The sequence below is a fragment of the Lactuca serriola genome, chromosome 1 (genome assembly GCF_051521515.1).
Source record: "Lactuca serriola cultivar US96UC23 chromosome 1, Lser_US96UC23_V15, whole genome shotgun sequence".
Taxonomy (NCBI): domain Eukaryota; kingdom Viridiplantae; phylum Streptophyta; class Magnoliopsida; order Asterales; family Asteraceae; genus Lactuca; species Lactuca serriola.
The window spans coordinates 34,577,368-34,598,458 of NC_136408.1; the positions used below are offsets into that span (position 1 = coordinate 34,577,368).

At 33.4% G+C, this 21,091-nt stretch overlaps 2 protein-coding genes and 3 long non-coding RNA genes across 5 annotated transcripts; 2 read left to right on the forward strand and 3 right to left on the reverse strand.

Moving 5' to 3' along the window:
* Positions 1-273: 273 nt before the first annotated feature.
* LOC145082524 (uncharacterized) lies at positions 274-1,128 on the reverse strand. The gene is made up of 3 exons (XR_013697039.1): positions 783-1,128; positions 516-681; positions 274-406 (listed from the first exon to the last, which is right to left on the reverse strand). It is a non-coding gene; the product is annotated as an uncharacterized LOC145082524 (long non-coding RNA).
* Positions 363-1,894, forward strand: LOC145082507 (vignain-like). Its single transcript, XM_079023319.1, has 4 exons — positions 363-937; positions 1,031-1,272; positions 1,357-1,497; positions 1,637-1,894. Exons 1-4 carry the CDS (start codon positions 487-489, stop codon positions 1,892-1,894), a joined length of 1,092 nt encoding a protein of 363 aa, XP_078879445.1. The 5' UTR covers positions 363-486.
* Positions 1,895-11,650: 9,756 nt separating this feature from the next.
* LOC145068021 (uncharacterized) lies at positions 11,651-14,005 on the reverse strand. The gene is made up of 2 exons (XR_013688919.1): positions 12,390-14,005; positions 11,651-12,310 (listed from the first exon to the last, which is right to left on the reverse strand). It is a non-coding gene; the product is annotated as an uncharacterized LOC145068021 (long non-coding RNA).
* A 3,370-nt stretch (positions 14,006-17,375) lies between these two features.
* Positions 17,376-18,016, reverse strand: LOC145082551 (uncharacterized). The gene is made up of 2 exons (XR_013697065.1): positions 17,881-18,016; positions 17,376-17,802 (listed from the first exon to the last, which is right to left on the reverse strand). It is a non-coding gene; the product is annotated as an uncharacterized LOC145082551 (long non-coding RNA).
* LOC145082535 (vignain-like) lies at positions 17,602-19,101 on the forward strand. The gene is made up of 4 exons (XM_079023320.1): positions 17,602-18,052; positions 18,153-18,388; positions 18,468-18,608; positions 18,844-19,101. Exons 1-4 carry the CDS (start codon positions 17,602-17,604, stop codon positions 19,099-19,101), a joined length of 1,086 nt encoding a protein of 361 aa, XP_078879446.1.
* The last annotated feature ends 1,990 nt before the right edge of the window (positions 19,102-21,091 follow it).

Sequence of the window (21,091 nt, forward strand, 5' to 3'; positions counted from 1 at the left end):
GTTAAAAACCACATAAAATAACTGCACCAAATCTATACGGTTAATAACCGCAACACAGAAAAAATAAAACCGCACCGCAAAAATAACCGTCTAACCATTTGCGGTTGGCGGTGAAATTTTGGCTAATAACCGCACCGAACCGCACCACACTCACCGCTACTTATAAGTCACCTCTCATCAACGGGCTATTTATAAATTGTAATTTGCAAATTTTATTAAATAAAATAAAACACTTAGGGCAGCCCTAAATCTTCTCCCCTCCCATGGTCGCTGCTTCTCAATCAGATCCAAGTTCTAGAAACTGCAGGGTATGGCATTTGGATTTAATATTATTTCTATCTCTAAACCTCCATTGTTATTGATTAAGCGTGTTTCGTGGGCATAAGTCACCTCTCATCCACTAAGCCTGTAATTAGTTATATGATCAATCTCGCTTTCAATATTCTATTTCCTGGTCGTTAACAAATTTGAATCCAACAAACGGAAATGAATACATTAATTTTACGTTCACTTACATTGGTTTTGGCTGTAGGCCTAGTACAGGGCTTCGAATACAACGAGAAAGATCTTGAAACGGAGGAGAGCATGTCCAATTTGTACCAGAGGTGGAGGGACCACCACAACCTGCAGGAAACAACCCACGCCGAGAAACATAAACAGTTCAAGGCCTTCAAATCCAACCTGCAACATGTTCACAAAACAAACAAGATGAACAAGCTGTATACATTAAAGTTGAACCAATATGCAGGGATGACAAACGATGAGTTTATGAGCAAGCATACCGGATTTAAGTCCAAGCGTCAAATGCATCACATGTTGCACCAAAGCCAACGCAACGAAGTCACGAATTTCATGTATGCTGATGCCGTTGATGTCCCTCCGGCGGTTGATTGGAGAAAAGAAGCCGTCACCCCTGTCAGGACTCAAGGCATATGTGGTAATTAACTTCGATCTTTTGGATTTCATCATCTTTGATTATATATCTTGCATTGATCTCGCTCATCTATATATGGATATTAATTAATTACAGGAAGTTGCTGGGCGTTTTCAACGGTGGATTCGGTTGAAGGAATTAACCAGATCAAAACCAAGAAACTAGTAAGGCTATCACCACAACAACTTATCGACTGTGACATTCATGGCGTCAATAACAGAGCATGTGACGGAGGGATAATGGGGGATGCGTTTGAATACATCACAAAGAATGGAGGTATAACCACAGAGGAAAACTACCCTTACACAGGTGTAAATGTTACTTGCAACGCCGCAAAGGTATATATATAGTAATAATCAAAACTTGTATAATTAAATCCGTGAATTGATCATTTTTGTAATGCATCCACAAATCGATCACAGGCGGCTGATCATGCAGTATCGATTGATGGTTATGAAAATGTGCCTGAAGAAAATGAAGATGCTCTATTGAAAGCAGTTGCCCACCAGCCTGTATCTGTCGCCGTTGATGCACAAAGTAATGATTTCCAGTTATATGCAAAGGTATATATATCTCAAAACTCAACACATAAAATTATTTCCAAACAATTCCATGGTGTTTGTATGATATTTTACACGATTTACGATGAGAAAAAGTAGCTAAATTATATGAAGATTGAAAAGGAATTGCATGCAAGTGCAGGGGGTTTTCACCGGAGAGTGTGGAACGGATGTTAATCATGGAGTAACAGCGGTTGGGTATGGAGAAACCGACGATGGAGTAAAGTACTGGATCATAAGAACGTCGTGGGGGGAATCATGGGGAGAGAAGGGATACATGCGACTGCTACGTGGAGTTCCTGACAAAAAGGGCGTTTGTGGTGTAGCAGTCTATGGTGCTTATCCTATTAAGAAGTCTGATACAAACCCTAAATCATCATTGAACAGGGAAGAACTCTAGAAATAAATCAATAATTATATAATTTTCTATACATATATAATACTGTTGAGACTTGAGAGAGAGAGAGAGATATGTGTGGATACACGAACATAATTATCCCGATCGAAAAGCAAAAGGTAAACTACTTACTTCAACCGTAGGAGTATATAGAGTAAGACAGGTGATGCCGAATTTAAATTTATTTTTTAAGTGTATTAGATATGTAAAATGATGTTTAAGGAACATGTATTTTAGAATTGGGATGTCATATGCATCAACATTATGAAATAACTTATTCGAGATCAGCAATTATATTATATATATCAATATATGGTTTGATAAGAAAGAAAAAAAAGTACAACCAAAACAACAAACATTAACAACTTTGCAATAGATTGCTTGGTATGCATACCAGGTTCATGGCATGGTGATTACAATGGCGAGGTGGCACCAATGGCGGATTTATAGCTTTGAGAGGGTATGTAATTGCATACCCTGGTTAGTTACTAGTATTTATATATTCTTTGTTAAAAAAATATATTTATATATAATGTTTAAAGTAAATTACACGAATCGTCCCTAGTGCAAGTGTGAAAATGCATGTTTGTGTCTATTTTTAAAAATTAACTCGGACCGTCCCTCGTTAGTTTAATACTTACACGCTTCATTCCTCCGGACATAAAAAGAACATTTTACCCTTATTTATTTCTTTTTTTAAATTTCTTTTATTTGTTTATTATTATTATATTAAAAAGAAAAAAAAAAACAATAAAATATCCATACCCCGACCCTTTATCCTTCTGCTCATACCCTTTCCCTTTCCCAACTTCATCTTGTTTTGATTCTAAACCTTTCGTCTTCCTCTCCATTTCCAACAAACACCATGGGAAACAACACCACCACCGGTCAACACCAACACCACCACCAGTCAAGACCATCACCACTGTAGCTCGTCATAACCATTGTAACTCAATTTTTAGACACAAAACAAAGAAGTTGGGGTTTTCAAAACTTAATCCTTGAAATCGAACTTCATTCCAAGCCCCACCACCGACATCCCTATTAACCTCCGTTGGCCGCCACCAGGAGTGTAGATAGGAGCACAAAGGTGGCCGTCGGTTCCATCTCTATCGATCTTCCAATAACCACCACAATTAATCTTCATCTCCCTTTCCCTCTTTCTCTGTAACGCATTAGCATAAACATAAAATCGAACGCCGACGTTCACCACCACCAATCCTGTAAGTCGCCGCTAACATCCTCATCACACCAATGTTTTGCCTTAGCAACCCTAAAGACGAGTTAATCGATCCCAAATCATGGTTAAACAGGATACTCGTTTTCAGGTTAAACTAATTCGAGAGTTGAGACTCATTAATCGGAACCTATAAATCGAAACTCACATATGGTCGGAGAAGAAAGAGCAACGACCCACGCCTGGAGAAAGAGAAACCCGCATCTTGGCGGCCATCACACATGATCAGAGAAAATGGTGATTAAGATAGGAGAAACAGGTTCAGATCAAACCCCACCAAAATCATCTCTGTCGACGGTCCTCCCCTGATGCAATTCAAAGAACAATGACAGTTGGTGGTGGCCAGGGCTTGGATTTCTTGATGTAAGGAGATGGGGAAGAGTTTCCGAAAGAGTACCTATCCAGTGGCCGTATTTTGACATCTAGGGGTGTGCTCCGGTGGTGGTTTTTCCAGAACTAGTGGATCGACCATTCTTGAAGATTTCAGAGAAAATGGAGAAGAGAGATCGGTCAAAAGGAAGGTGCGGGGTGGGGTGAGCCTGAGGTGGGCAGGTTAGGGTTAGGGATTAAGTAATGCATGATTTTTTTTTTTTTAATTTTTAAATTAATAATGATAAACATTAAATTAATTGGAAAAGAAATACAAAAGGATATAATAGTCATTTTATATATTATAAGGGATGAGACTTTTATATATTGTAAGGGATGAGACGTGCAAATTTAAACTAACGAATGATGAAGTGTGCAATTTTTAACCAAACGAGGGACAGTCCGAATTAATTTTTAAAAGTAGGGACCAAACGTGCATTTTGGCACTTGCATAAGGGACGATTCGTGTAATTTACTCTAATGTTTAATAATGCATACCCTTCTCAAATTACTTGCATGCCCAAATAACAATTCCAACCTAAGAAAACAAGAATTCAGCACAACTACATTTGACGTAATAGAAATTTCTTAAAAATATTTACATCCTTATACTTAATAAATGGAACCAACGAAAAAAAATCTCACAAAATCTACATTCCTAATCAAGTTATAATAAAAAGGAAGAATTTGATATATGTTTAATAAAGAAGTTAAAAGTATTGTTTAATAGAAATTCTAAATTCATCACATTTTTTTACAAAACCAACTAAAAGTTTGATAACTATAAGTACTCGACACAACATTTGTAAACTTTACTCTTGATGTTAAGTGTTTTCTAGCATTTTCTTTAAAAAATTAATTAAATTTTACTATATAATTGCATACACTAATTTATTTTTCTAGATCTGTCTGGTGGCGCTAATTTATTTTTCTAGATCCGTCTGGTGGCACAGTTCATGATTGGCGTGACCCGATGTGGTCTCAACCACCACTCACAATGTGGAAGGGAAAGAAACGAAAGGTCAAAACTTGTCGTTGTTTTCTATAAACTATATTTTCCATGTAAATACTAATAAATTAACCACAATACATTTACACTATATCCTTTCATTCTATACTCTCCAAACATTTATTTGTCTCCTACTTTTTTCGCTCAACTCATAGAGCAAACCCCGAACACACCACTAGATATTACGATTCACCGAGTGATACATAGCTTGATGATTACACTATGCCGTTCACCAATTCCACTTCAAAACCTTTTCCAACATCCATTTCAATAAAATGATTTTGAACAACCCTTTCAACTAACCCTTACCGACAACCATTCAGATTCCCACCAAACATCCTCTAACAACAATAATTTCAAGGGATATATACACTAAAGTCCTAATATTTTCATCGATTTGACAAAAAAGTCATAAACTTTATTTTTTTGACAGTAAAGTCCAGAATCTCCAGAATACCCTCAATCGTACCAAAGATCACAGGAATCTGATTAAGAATAATGTGGGTAATCTCTGCTGAAATGAACTCTTGCATCTGATCATCCACAAACTCGGATCCAAAGCCCGAACCCGAACCATCACCGGCACCAGAGTCGCTACCAGAACCTCCTCGAGTGACCACCATACTGAAAATAAGCCATATAAACCATCACAACGTATTCGAAGAATTCCATAGTCTACAAGCTTCTTGGTTTCTTTGTGACTCTCATTGACTCGAGTACGAATCCTCTGCTTCCAGTAGTACGGGTCTATACTACCTTCCACATCTATCTGTACTTTCCTCAAGGATATCCCTGAATCCCCCAAGTCACTTCCTTAACAATCCAAACAGCCCACAACAAAACAAGGCTCCCTGCACCGAATCACCTCCTAGGTTTTCCTAAGGCTACCACCACACCACTCTCCACAATCAGCTGCAGAAAGAACTCCCCCAAACACCCTCTAACTAGCTTACGATTACAATTACATACCACCAACACTAGATAATTCTTCGAATGAAAGGCCTCACACTACAACGGTTAGACTCAAAGAAGAACTACAAAGTAGAGTTAAACCTAACCTTCTAAAATTATCTAATCTCAATAATATGTAATTTAGTGTATTCGCTTACTAGTTAGCTGATGTTATTGGAAATCCTAAAAGCACAAAGCAAGCAACATTCGAGCATTGAGTAATCAGAATCAAGGCATAACCTAAACATGTTATCCTATCACTGATTGATCAGTACTAGCATGTAAGTTTACAAGCTCGTACAACAGGCATATAAATGCATTTCTCCTAGCATCCTATCATGCAAATCCTGAGCATATCCTTAGCCCTAGTCTAGCATGTGATTCACATATTCTCAATTCCAAGCATAACACAAAACATGTATGGATATTTTCGGAAAACTTATTGGAGCTCGGTCGATTACATGCACCACACCCCTTTCTTTCATTATAAAAACACCTTTTCATAAAACATTTCTTTTTATGAAAATTTTCCATGCCCTTCGTTTGAGTTCACACATACCCGAGTGTACACCTGAATTCCTTAAACCAAGGCTCTGCTACCAACTTGTAACGTCTCAAAATTCAAGATCAAAATTTTTTGTTTTCATATTAATTAAAACATCAACCAAACATGTTTACTAAAACCAAATGGAAATCATAATGTATTCATAATCATCCAAAACACATCAGAGTCAAATATGTGAAAAATCCTTGTGTATGCGATGCGATCGTCCCAAGATCTTCCCTTTTGATTCAGAAGTATCCGAAACATAAACTGAAAGCCGTAAGCACGAAGCTTAGTGAGTTCCCCAAAATACCGCATACCATACATATATGCCAGCTCAAGGCTGTGACGAGTCTATTTCACCCTGGAATCTATTTCACCACCGAGTCTATTTCAACTTATATGCGAGCTCAAGGTTGTGTCGGGTCTATTTCACCCTCGGGTGTATTTCACTCCTAGTCTATTTCAACTCATATGCGAGCTCAAGGCTATGTCGAGTCTATTTCACCCCCTCCCGAGTCTATTTCAACTCATATGTCAGCACAAGGCTGTACCGAGTCTATTTCACCCCATATACATATAGAAAATAGGCATACAACAAGAGTCACAAAGACTACAAGCACACACAATCCCTAGTGTCCGACAGTATAGTGAGCAAACTCACCACAATCTGTTATCAGTCAATAGATGCCCGGGCTGCTGAACCGGAGAATCCACGCACTTACCAACCAAATAAAATCCTAATTAATAATTGGTTCATAATCCATAACGGGGAATTTAGTTCATTGGTCCAACACCTTGGGTAAAAGACCATTTTACCTTTTCCTCACTTGGCCTAATATCCGAGGCCCAATCTCAATGACACTAAAAGCCTAATAGTGGCCCAATTTCCTAAAGGTCACCCAAATCCCAATATGGGCTCAAATCCAAGAAGGCCCAATGCCTAACAATGGCTAAAAGTCAGAAAGGCTAGCGGTCTAACAAGGCCCAAAACCCTAATAGTCCAAATATGGTCCAAACCTCAAAGCCCAAGACCAGGCCTGGTATGCTGCGCGTACCACACGTACACCCGACATACTAGGTAGCATTCCTGATCGGGGACTCGAACGCGTAAGCACTGTGTATGCTTGCGTACGCCCAACGTACACTCCCATTAAGCACTTTTTCCCTTAAGCACTTAATGCTTACAACCAAACGTCCAAACTTCATATCCAAGTCTTGGGGAACGTCATAATCCATAAAATCATTAACTTGGAACCTTTACAAGGCTCAAATGAACTCAAACCCTAAATGTAGCATTTTATTTTCACCAAATGGACATTAACACATGCATGGCTGATCCATAACCATCAAGATGTTAATTTTATGGACTAAGGACCTCAGAAACATCAAGATAAGCAAATCCTAACTTTTGGAGTGGAAGAATTCCCACTAGTTCTCATTCATGTGACCAAAAGTGACCAAAACTCCATAAAGACTAGATTTAAGTAGAAAATGAGCAAGTTCGGAGCTTTATACCTCAATGAATCTGGAAATGATGAGTAGAATCTGGATATACAAGCTCTCCCTTGGTCAAAGCTCCTTCAAAGCGCTTCTTCCTCAAACATTTTTATACTGTTTATTAGAGAGATATAGACATGGACTCAACATATTTCAAGTGACAATCACATACAAATATTTTCCAATAATCTCATTTATAGTTTTTACAAAGACATAATCTGGGAACCCATGTTTCACAAATTTTATGGTCTGCTTTACACATTTTAATTTTAATTCCAAGTATGGTCACATATGGTCACAGAGGAGTGATGACATTAGTAATGGAGGATGCATACCTCATAAATAATTTTGATGGTTCTATAAACACTCTTCATCCTTCTGTAGTTAGATGTATGTAAACAACATTTTATCTATATAGAGGTATAGTTTTAAATCATGAACAAAAGTCTTCTCATATGTAGGTCCATCATCACGAACAATCTTATCATTCAGTTACGGAACATATCCAAACCATTGATTTATGGACTCATCATATGAAAGAAGAAACTTCAAACTTAATTACTTCCACCAACAATTAATTTTCATTTGATCATTTTCCATCATTACACCACACTCAACAACACCGAATGCGACTAACTGTTGTGACATATAACGAACAAAATCTATAAATTTTCTATATCTATAAATCTTTTACATCATTGTTAAGCAACTTGACACCGATACATAGTTTAGGAGATTTAAAAAGTAATTTGATTTAATGATCAACTTAAAATAACTTTCTTGACATTTTTTTGGAATGGTTGAAGTTTATGACAACTAGTTAGTCGCTAGCAAGGAAAAACAACAAAAGGATTACATTAAGGGATTTTACATCCACTTATTACAGTTTATCCTAACCTTACGATTCTCTAGAACCAATTAAATGAAAAAGACACTATAGAATCAAATAAAGAATCCTTCGTGTATCTTTCATCTCCAAACAACAACATGTTCCTAGACGTCCACAAAACTCGGATTAAAGTGCAACAAAATGTATCAAACACATCTCGACGGGAATTAGCACTAGCTTGATTGTCAATCCAAAGAAACAAACTTTGCACATTACTAAAAAAAGGGATCAAGACATCATCCCAAGCAACACACCTACTCCAAAGTTGCATTGCCATCTAACACTCAAAGGAATAAGTGCTCTGCCGCCTCAGTGGCAACCTTAACAAGCACATAAAATGTCCATACCATGGGTTATACTCAACTACATATTGCCATGTAATTAACCTGTCAACAATAGGTTATACTCATCTACATATCCAAAAGATGATTTATCAATTCTAATACCATATACTCAAAAATAACATTAACTTTCTCACATGCCCTCAACTAAAAAAATTCTAAATAACTTGTTTTGTGAATTTATTTTCAAATGAATGAACACGAATGAAAGAAAAATTTGAGAAGTTTCCATGGTCCCAAAAATGGAAAAATCTCCACCTTTCGTCACTACTACTAAGGATGAGCACGGTTTAGTTTAATGCGGTTAACCGCAAGCCGCAAATGCAGTTACTCCCACCACTAAATCGAATAGTGTAGTTATTTTAGCGGTGTGTTTTGGGTTTTATATGCATCTAAACACACAATCATGCGCAACAGAAACATATAATAATCCTATATGTTCATGCACCGTAAGGATCTAAGTTTCAAGTTATTACTGCTACCATATGAAAACACAAGACATAAAGAATGAAGAATAACATACCTCTTTTTTAACCCTTATCTCCATGCTTGAGATATTTTCCTTCTCAAAGTTGCTTGGATGAGAGGACCCAAACCAAAATCTCTTTAATTATATCACACCTAATGAAACCAAAGAGTGGAATAAAATGGGTAGGAGAATGGTCTATTTCATAAACCTTAAGGTACCGTTTGGTAGGAGAACTAGGTGGAACAGAACAGGACTGGACTGGATTGAACATGACTGGAGTGAACTGGACAAACAATTTGTATTGTGTTTGGTAAGACTGGAACTGAACAGAACAAGTTATCCGAAACTATTTGGTAACAATAGAACTGGACAAAACAAGATGTAAAATGACCAAATTACCCTTTTGCAAAAAACATTAGTATTAAATAACATACATAACTTCAAAATTAACATTTTGTTTAAAAAAAATAATTAACAATTTCATATTAAAACAAGTTCTAATACCAAATAATTAAATTTGCTTCAAAATTAACAAAGTTTTAAATCTAAATGGTTTCAAAATCCATAACTTTAAATAAAAAATAACAAACTTTAACTGTCTTCCTTAAATATAGTCTTCACGAAAAGTGTTTTGATAGTTGCGTCTAAGTTATTCCACATCGATAACAAACAAACTCACATGATTTCTGAAGAAGACAACTTCATGGTCTTTAAATCTTCATGTAAGGACATTTTCGTCCTAAATTGAGTATTTACAACATGAAATGGGCAGGAACACCACCAACTCGACAGGTAGTGACACACAAATGTGCTTAATTAAGCCTCCTAATAACCAGCTTGCATCTTTATCATAAAGTAGGGAGAAACAAAAGCTTGGGGGCAATTTAGTCCAAAATCCGAGGTCTAACTGCATATGTTATTCATTTCCTATTTGGGGGCACTTTAGTCCAAAATTTAAGGTTTAATTGCATTTGTTATTCGTTCCCTGTTATGCACTCGCACTCCGTGGTGCTATGTGTTTAAGATGATGATGTTGAAAGAAAGTCATTTGGACATAAAGAGAGAATATATAATATTGAATAATAGGGCTAAATAGTTAAGAATGGTAGATAATGTAGAGTGATTATAAAATTGTAGTATTCCTTTTATCTTGTAAAGACCAAGAATTAGAATCCACCATGTATTCTAACCTTACAAGAATTACGGATTAAACCTCCATATGAAACACAAAGATTTTTATTGCAGGTAATTATAAGGTAATCAAGAAAGAATCAAGTAAAAAATGACATTTAACACAGAATTATACAGTAACAGAGAGAGAATAACTAAGAGATAGCCATAGAATAAAAAAATCGTCGGGATTTTCATTATATAGAGAACTTCAGGCCAGTTGAAATTAATACACATACCTATTAACTAAGAGATGAATGTAAGGATAGGAGAGAAAGAAATAAAGAAATCGTTCAAGTGAATGAAGATATGCAACATCTGAAGTTCAAAAAAGAATGGTACCTTGTGATGTTGAGTAAAGACGATAGCAATGAGATCATGGATTGCTGGAGAGTTCGAATTTAATCTATAATCAATAATCAAGAATGAAATTATGTGTGCGGTTGATTGGTTATGAAGATTATAGGAGACGATGATAGATAACAAGAAAGGCGAAGACGCAAGATGAGACCTATTCGAAGGGTTATTTTTGTCAGGTTATTTTTGGATGGAGACGTGTTCTAATGAGTTCCACCTTTTGGGTGGGACTATTTTTTTATTGAATTGTTCCATCGGACTTGGTTAAACTTTCATTTTGTTCTTGTTCCAGGGGTGCCAAACACCATCTAAAAAACTTAGTGTTGTTCTGTTCCATCCAGTTCTACTCACTAAACGGAGCCTAAGAGAGTGGAATAAAATGGGTAGGAGAAGGATCAATTTCACAAACCTTAAGAGAGTTAGAAATCGTCCTTATATAGAGAGGAAGAAGGGTAGCGAAAAAAGTCAAGTCAAGATGCAAGCAAGAATGAAATCCCAAAAGCCTTATTTATATTATTGGATCCCTTCCTAAGTTTTGTACTCTATCCCATGTGGGATGGGATAGAAAATTCAAAATTCTCTCTTATCCAAGAGAGATTTTGTCCAACCTTAATCCTATAAGGGCCTGTTTGGTTTGCAGAATGTTACTGAAGGAATTGCATTTGGAATTGGAAAAGGAATTTGTCAGGAATTTGAATCCAATTCCATGTCCTGTTTGGTTGTCAGGAAATGGAATTGGAATTGATTCCAGATTTTGTTTGGTTCGTAGGAATTGGAATTAGAATCCATATAAAATGACAGAAATGCTCTTTTTGTCTATATTGCTTAAATTTACTTTCTTTTTTAATTTATATGTAAAGATACATTACATAAATTATAAAAATAATAAATTTAATTTAATTGATTGAGTGTTTGTGTCAATATAATGTAAAAATCATGCAAATGACTTCATAACTTAATAAAATTCTTTAATACACGTCCCAATAATGTTACCAAAAAAACATAACTTAAAAGCCGATCAACATCCAATGCACATCCCAATTGGTAATACTACCCTTCCAAAATGTATTTTACCCAAGCTTCTCTATCACATTCTTCAATTTCCCAAAATTTTTGAACATTAATGGGATCACTTCTTATCTTGGTCAAAGCTTTGAACTTTTCAAGTTGACTTATTGAATTCGTCTTTAAAATCGCTGGAGGGATCTTCTCACTTAACTCGTTAATCTTCATGTCAAATTTAATACCTTCACTCAAGTCCTTTGATATTTCTTTAAGACTTTCTATAATTAAGCCAACCGCCTTGTTAAACCCCGTCGCTTCGATTTTCTTCTTCTTGGAACGAACACTCGGTGAAGTTTCATCATGTTGCACGACTATAGTACGACTAACTTCCTCTAAATCTAGAAAATCATCATCTGAATCTTGCGTTTCTTCTTCTAAGTTCACCTTTTGTGAATTTGTTTCATCTCCATGAAATCTCTAGCTCTATTTCCTTGAGCTCGGTATTTTCCAAAAACAATGTAAAGATCTTCATAATAAAAAAATGTTTTGTGTTTCCATCTAGTTGCTTCTTTATGTACCTATTTACCAACATTATAATTCATATAAAAAACAAAAAGCAAAATATTTCCCTGTAGTCGCTTAATTATTAAAATGTACCTGTAGGTATGCCTCCCAGACCGGATCCAGTTAATACATATATAAACTGCATATCTTGGGAACAAACCCTAGAACATTTGTTGCAATGTCATTCTTTCTTGTTCTATATCTAGGTTGATCTTCGACTGTAACTAGACACTTTATATATGTTCCATCTAAAGCTCCTAACCAATTCTTAAACCACTTCCATCTTTGATCAGTAGAGTTATCGGGAACAGGTGCGGGTTTCTTAAGCAAATGAGTATGCAATCCTATGACTGCATTACAAACTCGAATAAAATGCCTATTAATTGTTTCTCCCGAGAAACGAAACAGGCATATTATAACACGATTCTTAACATTATGAGCAAGAATATGCAGATTAATAGCAACTTGTTCATCAATCTCCATATTCCTACTTGGTTTTAGGCCTCCCAATGTTTCAAGCATACAACATAACTTAGTAAAACACATTCGAGACATCCTAATTTGTGATATAGACATGGTGTCACTCTCATAAACGTATCTATGTAGTATTGGGTATCGATCTACATTTGAAGAAAGATGCTTAATACATCGTTTATCCCTATGTTTTTTGAATATCATTAACAAAATGACTACAACAACGTGTAGAACCACATTCCACCATGTTAAAATCAATGAAGTTTGCCTTTGTCTACGATTGCGTGTTGTTAAACTAAGTCGAGACTGTAAAACAGAAAAACAATATACATATTCCATTGATGGCAAAAAAAAAAGCAAACGACATATATTGATAGCAAAACAACAAAACCACAACATGTATTCTATTCTATTGATTTAGCAAGAGACCAAGACATGTTTTCTCTGTTCAGTGTAGTTGTACAAGGAATTACACATTTCCATAAAAAAAATTAAACCAAATAACATGATCAACTTCCCAGTTCTATAACAGACAAATGAAATCAAAACAAGCAGGGAAAGAACATAGTTTCGGTTTTCTGAAATCGTGAAAAGAAAGAGAATTTAGAAAATCATAAAATTAGAAAAGATGGAGAGAATGTGAAGAAATCGATTAGCTAACGGTTGTTGTAGACCAATTCAAAAATTCAGAAAAGTACATGAGAAATCGATTCGCTTGAATTCAGAAATCAAATAGCTTGAAACCATGAATCGACCAAGACATGCTTCACAGGTGTTGTTTGGTTTGAATGTGAAGAGAGAGAGAGAGAGAGAGAGAGAGAGAGAGAGAGAAGGGGAGAGATCGCCTGGAATGAAAGTCGTTGGTCGATCCTTGTTATGATGAGGAGAAGACGCGAAGATGGGATGTCGGCTGAGATTAGGATGAACGAACTAGGTTAACTGATGAAGGGTATTGTAATGTTTAGCAAGGGCAAAATCGTATTCTTGTGCTTTCCATGTTGTGAAGGAATTAATTCCTTTAAGATTGTGAAAGAATGGACTTTCCTTCATTTGAACGGAAAATAATTCATTTAGCATTCATTTTCCTTCCCTTGAAGTTGAACCAAACATAGGAATTTGAGGGAATTGGAATCATTTTCCCTCAAATTTCATTCCATTCCTACCAAACAAAGACCCCCTAAGGGTTCTGGAATATTCTTAATCAACCAACTATTGATTAATGAATATTCAACCATTTAATTAATTAAATTGTTTAATTAATTCCAAAATATTTTACAATTAATTTCTAATTAATTATTAACCATAATAATTAATAAATTAATTTCCTCTTTATTTATTCTACTCAATTTGGATTTTGAGGGCAACCCAAAAGGACTTTGTTATTATTAGAAATATTACCAATAATTAATGACATTTGACACTGTTTCCGGCAGTACGATCAATTTTTATGCGGTTCATTTTCGTACGGTTGCAATTCGGTTTTTAACTGCATAGATTTTGTGCAGTTTTTTTTCTGCATATTTATATCACAATTAAACATTTCATATTTTACATATGACATAACTTGTTTGGGCATTTAAGACTTTCTTTTTGTGGTTTTAAGAACTCAAAGACTATTAGTCGTTATAATAATAAGACAAAATTTCACAATTGGTCCCTGTGGTTTACAGAATATCGCACTTTGAGGACTTCCTAGCAAAAAGTCACGCGACTGGTCCTGTGGTTTTTAAAATTACATGAAAGGTCCTCCTGCCGTTAAATCTAACTTTTCTGCCGTTAGATTTTAAGGAAAAAGACTATTTTGCCCTTGTACCAATATTGCAATACACTACAAACCTCAAGGACCATTCGTGTAATTTTCTAAATATGAAATTATATATATATATATATATATATATATATATATATAAATTTCGCATTTTGTAAATATATAAATTATAAATATAAATTTTATATATATGTAAATATATAATTTCAACATTTTGATAACTTTTTTTTTTTATCTTTTTGACATTTTGATTTCTATTTTTATTTTATAGTTTTAGTAATTTATGGTTTTTTGTTATATTTTTATTTATTTTGAATCAAGTAAATAAACTTAAATTCGATAAACCATGTCGAAATTATTTTTTCCTTTAATTTTTCTTATTTGTGAATTGAAACGTTAATATTATTTTATTTTATTTTAATATTATGTCGTTATTGTTAATGTTTTTTTTAAGGTTTAGTTCATTTTTGGTCACTTAACTTTTGGTTTTGTGCTCATTTGGTCACTTAACTATTTTTAAGTTTTAAAAGGTCATCAAACTTTTGGCTTTGTGCTCATTTAGTCACTTAACTTTTGGTTTGGTCAAATTTAGTCACCTAACTTTTAAAATTGTACTCATTTAATCACTAAACTTTTAAATTTTTTCAAAAGTTTAGTGACTAAATGAGCACAATTTTAAAAGTTAGGTGACTAAATGAGCACAAATCTAAAAGTTAAGTGACTAAACCAAAAGTTAAGTGACTAAATGAGCACACAGTCAAAAGTTTGATGACCTTTTAAAACTTAAAAATAGTTAAGTGACCAAATCAGCACAAAACCAAAAGTTAAGTGACCAAAAATGACCTAAACCCTTTTTTTTATCACTCAATACTTAATATCGTTAGCAACTTTATTACAATTTTGGTGTTTGAGTTTTTTTAGTTTTTTTAATAATTTTGGTTATTTATGGTTTTTGTAATTTTTTTTATTTTCATTCGCATAAATAAAATAGTTATATTTAAAAATATAAATAAAGAAAATAAACATAACTTTTTTATTTACACAAATCAAAATAAAAAAAAATAGTTACAAAAACCATAAATAACAAAAATTAATAAGAAAAATGCGAAAAAAACCCAAAAAATATGAAATGTGTAAAATGTATCAATATATTAGAGTATTTTACAACTTTGTTGTTTGAGTTTTTTTTTTTTTTTTTTTTTTTTTTGTTTTTCCATTTTTCATTACTTGAATCAAAATAAATAAAAATAAAAGAAGAATAATAAATAACTAAATATATATAAAAAAAAAACAACAAAAGGTGAAATAATGATAATGATAAATGAAAACATAAAGTTGCTAACAATATAAACTATAGAGCATCAAAGTAAAAAAAAAAAAAAAAAAAACCGTAACAACATAAAATTAAAAAAATAAAAAACATTAGTGTTTCATTTCATAATTAAGAAAAAAAAGTTTCGATATGGTTTGTCAAATTCAAGTTTATTTACTTGAATCAAAATAAATAAAAACATTAAAAAAAACCTTACATAACTAAAATTATAAAAAAAATGTTAAAAAGATTAAAAAAAATATCAAGTTGTTGAATATATATATATATATATATATATATATATATATATATATATATATATATATATATATACACGAAATTTATATTTATAATTTATATATATACAAAATTTCATATTTAAAAAATTACACAAATGGTCTTTGAGGTTTGTAGTGTGTTACAATATTGGTACAATGGTAAAATAGTATTTTTCCTTAAAATCTAACGGCATAAATGTTAGATTTAACGGCAGGAGGACCTTTAATGTAATTTTACAAACCACAGGGACCAGTCGTGTGACTTTTTGCTAGGAAGTCCTCAAAATGCGATATTCTGTAAACCTCAAAGACCAATTGTGATGATCAATCGATTGATCCAATATTCCGCTCAAAACACTACCAATCGATTCAACCTTAGTTTGAGTTATGGTGTGATGATCAATTGATCCAATATTCCGCTCAAAGTTTCAGTATAATATCATTTTTTTAACAAGTAATATATTAATAATTAAGTAAAAAATAATTAATTGTATAAAAATATTTATTTAATGTATAAAACTCGGTGCGGTTAGGTTTTTTATTTACAGTTCGGTTTTTAGCGGCTTTTTCAAAACTAAAAACAACACCACACCAAAAAATTTTGTTTTTTGCTAAATAAAAACGGCATCAATGGGTTCCTTTTCGATTTTGAGTTTTTCAGTTTATGCATTTTTTTGTTTTCTTTTTATTTGTGGATTAGTTTATGTTCGCCCCTGGTTAGTAGTTACTATTGTGAGAAAGGTTGTTCTGCAAAATTAAAGTATTTTCACAAAACCAATTTTGCAAAGCTTATTTTGTGATAAATGTGCAAAACATGGTTATTTTGTGCGCACTCTTATTTTGGTCGTTTTTTAATTAGCCCTAAAATAAAAGAATCGATGCTAAAATCAATTTCATACAAGTATTAGGATTCAAATCAAACAATACAAAACAAAATTCTTCCAAAAAATATTACGTTTATTTTAAGATAAAACATTCCATATAATAAAATGACTTTAAGCAACCACTAGACATTCTTAAATTCGGTACTTTAAGCCCCCTTTATTTGCCTTCATATCGTAAACTAAAAGCCAACATCATTTATAACCCAAAACATGCATTGCTTGCACCCTTCACTCATCTTAAATTCCCTATTCAAAGTTTCAAACCCCCAAAACGTGACCAAAGTTATCTATTCCATCTTTTGACCCATAAAACAAGAGCAACAAGTCCTTATATTTGGTCTTTTTAGGCAATGACAAAGCACATGAGAGTTCAACAAGTGTCATATTATCTTATTTAGTTTTCAACATTAGAATAGAAAGTAGAAAATACAATTTACTTCCATTGAGTGTGTTTCATGGCCATAAGTCACCTCTCATGCACTCAACCTCTAATCATTTAATCTCATTAGCAATCAGTCTCCTCTATATAAACCAATCACCAAGTTCATAACTTTCAATCCCAATCAATATCTAAGAAAAGTAGTAAGAAATGGAAATCAATAACTTAGTTTTATTTTCGTTTACTTTGTTTTTGGTTCTAGGCTTTGTGAAGGGATTTGATTATAGCGAGAAAGAGCTTGAAACAGAGGAGAGTTTGTGGGATTTGTACCGGAGGTGGAGGAGCCACCACCATGTGGCGGAGATAAGCCGCCAAGAGAAACTCAAGCGGTTCAATGTGTTCAAGTTCAACCTGCAACATGTTCACAACACAAACAAGATGAAAAAACCGTATAAGTTAAAGTTGAACAAGTTTGCTGACATGACTAACCATGAGTTTAGAAGCATGTATGCTGGATCAAAGATAAGCCATCACCGGATGCTGAAAGGAGAGCGTATTGGAAGTAAGGGTTTCATGTATGCAAATGACGATAATGTCCCTGACTCGGTTGATTGGAGAAAGGAAAATGCAGTCACCCCTGTCAAGAATCAAGGCCGATGTGGTAACACTAACACCTTCTTTTCCTCTTGTGTGTGAGGCTATGTTTCTTTATTTCCATGATAAGCGTTGGATGAATAAATGATCATGGGTATGTATTACAGGAAGTTGCTGGGCATTTTCAACTGTGGTTGCAGTAGAAGGAATAAACCAGATCAAAACCAAGAAACTAGTATCCTTATCAGAACAAGAACTTGTGGATTGTGACACTGGTGAAAACCATGGATGTAATGGAGGACTAATGGACATGGCATTTGATTTCATTAAAAAGAACGGAGGTCTAACTACTGAAGATAACTACCCTTACACAGCTGCAGATGGAAGTTGCAATAAAGTAAAGGTACAACTTCTGTTTGAAAGATCCCAGGGATGAAAACTTGTAAATCGGATGTTCATGTGAATCAATTTTGGAATTACAGGTGGAAAATCAAGTAGTATCGATTGATGGACATGAGGATGTGCCAGCTAATGATGAGGATTCTCTAATGAAAGCAGTTGCTAACCAGCCTGTATCTGTTGCCATTGATGCTGGAAGTTCTGATTTCCAGCTCTATTCAGAGGTATCTCAAAACTCACATAGACAGATTACATCTAATTTGGTTTGGAAACCTACAGCACAAAAATCAAAGTGGAAACCAAATATGTTTGATTTTTCGAGTCCAAATCACCAACTGAACACCCTTAAGTTATCCTAAATCGCTCGTTTATGGTGTTGTTTATTTGAATTTTTACGAAAACGAATTTGTTTACGATCAAAAAACCTAAATATGAGCAGTTAATGATACGATTTAACAGGGAGTTTTTACCGGAAAATGTGGAACGGAGTTGAATCATGGAGTAGCGGTGGTTGGTTATGATACGAGCGACGACGGAACCAAGTACTGGATAGTGAAGAACTCGTGGGGAGCAGATTGGGGAGAGAAGGGATACATACGGATGCAACGCGGAATTTCTGACAAGAATGGGCTCTGCGGCATAGCAATGGAGGCTTCTTATCCTGTTAAGAACTCTGATGCAAACCCCAATTCATCATCGATCAGGGATGAACTCTAGAAGAATTGAATAATCGAATTCTTATGTGATCTCAATACTATTTGTATGGCAATGATGGTATATGATTACGAGTTTGATTTTTATCATCAAATAACCGGGCATTTGGGCTGAGTATATTTTCTCTTGGAACCAATTACTATTAGATTACTTGACTTGATCAATATGATTAATCACCTGGAGGGTAATTTGGTTTCAAATTTGTTACATTAATTTTTTTTTTTTTAAATTTTACATGAATATGGTTGTTACAACCATTTAACTATAGTTCATTTAAACATTAAAGAGACAACATTTAAACGCTTATAACAATTATGTTGGTGTAATATGTAAAAAAAAAAAAAAAAAAAAAAAACTAACATAGGCAAATATGAAATCTTATTACCCTCCTAGGTCATTAACCCTTCTAAAAGAGATTAGAGATACAAGATTTGTCGGGAATACCCCTTTACTTGTCGAGGATACCACATTACTTGTTGTGGATACCACATTACTTGTCGTGGATACTCATTTACTTTGATCATGGCTCTATCACTCGCGCTAATAAACTATCTGAAATTTATATAATAACATAAAATGACATTTAAAAAATATGTTTTCTATAATTAATTAAGGGGTATATTTAAAAAATTTTAAAAAAACTTTTAAAAAACTAGTCTAAGTAACCTTTTAAAACATTAGCTTATAAGTTATTTTTTGGCTTGTCAAACATGACAACTTAAAAAATATCAAAAAAAATAAGGTAGTTTATTAGCTAGTTGTGGTATGCCAAACATAACCTTAATCATTAAGATTTTGATTATTATTAGGTATTTTTTTTTTTTTTTTGTAAAAATGACAAAAAAAAAATTGTTATGTAACCTTTTAATTGAAACTATTGGTTGTGGTGAATAGACGACTAAAATGAGAAGACGAAATGATGAAGTTATCTAACTAGATACTAATATAAATTGTAAAAGTGTTAGATAAAATGATAAAAATATTAAAAATATGGACCTAATGTGGACAAAATTAAAACCTTATTACCCTCTTTAAACTGTTATAACAACCATATTGGTGTAATATATATAAAAAAACCTTAAGGACCTAATGTGGACAAAATTAAAACATTATTACCCTCTTTAAACGGTTATAACAACCATATTGGTGTAATATGTACAAAAAAGACTTTAGGGACCTAATGTGGACAAAATTAAAACCTTATTACCCTCCTAGGCCATTAACCCATTACTACACGAGGAAAGGTACACTTCAAAAAAAATTATATGGCAATAAACTTTAACGTTGATTTAGCCTTTAATGAAATAGAAATGTACACAGTATATGATAGATAAAGTTGGTTAATTTATAAAATTTAAATATGAAATACATTGAACTTTTATTTCCTTTGTATAGATGTCAGCCAAAAATGTAAACAAAATTTCATTTATACTTTGTTGGAGAACAAAAAAAGGGAACAATGATAACTTTGTGGTAGGGTATCATACTTTGAGGGTGGTTCTCGGTAGGGATGAACAAGAACCGCACTGCAACAAAAAAGAACCTGAAAAAACCACATAAACCGCAACCAATAAACCGAAATTGCAACGAAAACCTATGGTAAGGTTTTTTGTTTTTCAAAAACCGCAAATTTGCTGTGCGGTGTGGTTTTTAGTTTTCATAAACCAAACCGTATCACATATATTATATACAATTTTTATATTAATTATTAATATATTAAATATTTACAATTAAAATAAAAAGAACTAAAAGTTTTGAGTCTTTGAAGGATAAAAATCTAGAAGACAAAAATATTGGGTTTTTTGTTATGTTTAACTTTAGAAAATGGTGAAATTTGACAAGTTTAAGATATTTATGTTAATTAATAATGACTACCGTATTTTAGATATTAGTTGCTTGTGATTTAAGTTAATTGTCTTATATCTTATGTTTTTTATTATTAAAAGTAACATGTTTGAACTCTTAAAATCCTTTAAAAAAATCTTAATTGTCC